We start from the raw sequence: 2,500 nt of genomic DNA, 5'->3' as shown, positions 1-2,500 counted from the left end.
TTCCTCAGAACAATACAAATCCTTTGAGTGCTGTACAAGATTGAGTGAACTATGAACTGCTGACTCAACGCTCTCAAACATGGCATTCTGAGACAAAACAGGGGAAAGCTGTAAAAGGCTCTCTACTGCTTGCTCTAAGGCATCTTCTGGGCATCCATTGTACAATCTTAGAACATAAGCATATGCAAATAGAACATCAATAAGGCCAAACTTGACATTTACATGTGGACTTGAGGTTCTAATTAATGAATTCAGGGATGGAATGTTCCTTTTGACAGTTGGCACCTGATGACATCTACTTTTATTTACTCCTTCTGGTATACTGGGTGATTCCTTTGTAAGATGATTTGCTTCATGTACCTCCTCTATTTTCATCCTAAAAATTAAAAAATAATAATCACTGTTTAGAGCTATGGGTCCCACATAAGCAACTTGGTAACAACACCAACAAAACAGACATACTGTACAGGATATTGAGATCCATGGTTTGTGTGATAAATGTCAAGAAGTGTCCAGGTACCCTCCCTCTTATCATCCACATCACAGAAATATTATTTTCTAAAGTGTGAGCAGGGATGGCACAGTGGTGAGAGCATTCACCTCCCACCGATGTGGCCCAGGTTCGATTCCAAGACTCGGCGTCATATACATGTATGGGTTGAGTTTGTTGATTCTCTACTCTACTCCAAGAGATTGTTTTCTTGGTACTCCAGTTTTCCCCTATCCTCGAAAACCATCCTTACCGTTGAAAAGTGATGATTGGATTGGATTTCTGCACAGTGTCCTCAATCAGTGCCTTAGCACTAATTAATACACTTCAATATCCTTATTGTTAGTGTCCCTCTAACATTAACTATCACCCTAATGTACAAACTAACCCCGACCCCATTTCTATATGTTATTGAAAATATAAGCAATTGACCCTTAGACTTTAAACCTGAGTGTGCTGTAGAAGGGATGCTTCCAGTTCTGGTGATCATCAACGTTAAGCTTAGAATGTACAATATGATTAGCTGCATCTCCGGGACCAAGAGATGTAAAGAATTAAAATGGAGGGTCATTCCATTTAATAGACGCACGCTCTCCCTTCCCCCCCCCCCCCTTCCCTCCCACTGGGGGTGTCTCTACAAATTTATCCCCTTAGAATAACGAAGATCAAAGTGTTGATACATTTTCCTGGACTTTGTTCGAAGACCAAAGAAACCAATTGGGTTACCCCTCAGAAATTACTTCCTTACCCTCCCAAGGAACCCTAGGCACTCCAACATCCTCCATGGAGGATGGGGGGGAGGGTGGTCTCATAAATAACGGGAATGGACCAAACCTGACCAACCACAGGTGCCCAAGGATCAGTGTGAGGGAAAGCCAACAAAAACGTAAAGATTTGTATGGGAATCCCAATAAAAGACCTGAAAAGAAAATTTTCAGGTCTTTTATTGGGATTCCTATACAAATCCTTATATTTTTGTTGGCTTTCCCTCACACTGAGCTTGGGGTGCCTGTGGACCAACTGCCCACATGCACAGCAGGGAAAGATTAAACTAGTAGGTTAAATTTTCGTGGTGTCGTTTTTTACCTGCGTTCCTTATCTTTTCTGACACTCCACCATGGAACCCAAATATTGATAACCTTAGAAATCTCTCCACTCTTTACGGCTGACTCAAATTCCTTCCGCTCTTTATCTGTAAGGACAGACCAAACTGCCTCAGGTTCAGCACTGATGATGTCCAAATCACCTAGACGGTCTTCTAAATCTTCAGCTTCTATTTCATCTTGAATCTCTCGATCCTGTTCTTCGAGTTTTTTTAACATGTCAAGCATTTTCCGCTGGCTTTCGTCGCTTCCCTTTCGTGCAGTCATCGTTTCCATGACGCATTCTTTGTAGAAATGCTCGGAGCACTGCAAGTGTTTGTCGCTTTTATAGCACCCAGTGGAGCAGTAACGAAGGTTACAACGAGGACAAGTGTACTTCGAAGTTTCCTTCGCACAAAATCCACAAGGAGATTTCGTGTTTGGCCATGCTGCTTCAAGAAATCTTCCGTTTTCCGCCATCTTTGTTTGTAAATTTGTACTCAGTCCCACCCAGTCTATCATCTTGTACCCAGACCTCCCTATTACCTCAGTTAGTTCCAGGTTGTTGCAGAACGCGTTCTGATAGTAGCTGATAGTTGATGAAATGATTGATTCTTACTTTCTTAAAACAGACTCAAAAGGTGAAAAACGTAAATTGGAAGACGGAGAAACAAAGAATGAACATGATGAGATAAAAACGGCTGCATGTAGAGGTGATGACAGTAGATCCAATCAACTTTCTACCTCACAACCAAAGCTGTCTTTCCTATACAATATTGGTGCAAAACAAGACCTTCAGTGGAAACAGATATCTGCAGAAAACTTGGATCTGGATTATGTTCAACTTTTTACCAAAACTGAGGCTGATGCTCTTTTCCAACTTGCAGAAAAAGTGGTAAAATACAATTCTGACAGCAAAGTCTTTGTT

The 2,500-nt window shown here is 41.4% G+C and overlaps 2 protein-coding genes across 2 annotated transcripts in view; one reads left to right on the top strand and one right to left on the bottom strand.

Annotated features, from left to right (window-relative positions):
- The window catches only part of LOC137974954 (zinc finger HIT domain-containing protein 2-like), a 2,491-nt gene extending 426 nt beyond the window's left edge, over positions 1 to 2,065 (bottom strand). The window contains exons 1-2 of the mRNA XM_068821973.1: positions 1,577 to 2,065; positions 1 to 376 (exon numbers count right to left, since the gene is read on the bottom strand). The exon at positions 1 to 376 is cut by the window's left edge and continues 426 nt beyond it. Of these exons, the coding sequence (XP_068678074.1) occupies positions 1 to 376; positions 1,577 to 2,052 (852 nt within the window). The 5' untranslated portion in view covers positions 2,053 to 2,065. The remainder of the gene's footprint in view (positions 377 to 1,576) is intronic.
- A 45-nt stretch (positions 2,066 to 2,110) lies between these two features.
- LOC137974957 (DNA oxidative demethylase ALKBH2-like) overlaps positions 2,111 to 2,500 on the top strand; it is a 3,039-nt gene continuing 2,649 nt past the window's right edge. The window contains exon 1 of the mRNA XM_068821975.1: positions 2,111 to 2,500. This exon is cut by the window's right edge and continues 2,649 nt beyond it. Coding sequence (XP_068678076.1) covers positions 2,177 to 2,500 — 324 coding nt within the window. The 5' untranslated portion in view covers positions 2,111 to 2,176.

Source organism: Montipora foliosa, chromosome 11 (assembly GCF_036669935.1).
Source record: "Montipora foliosa isolate CH-2021 chromosome 11, ASM3666993v2, whole genome shotgun sequence".
NCBI classification, from domain to species: Eukaryota; Metazoa; Cnidaria; class Anthozoa; order Scleractinia; family Acroporidae; genus Montipora; species Montipora foliosa.
The sequence above is the reverse complement of the archived record's forward strand: the minus strand, read 5'-3'. Positions and strand labels throughout refer to the sequence as shown.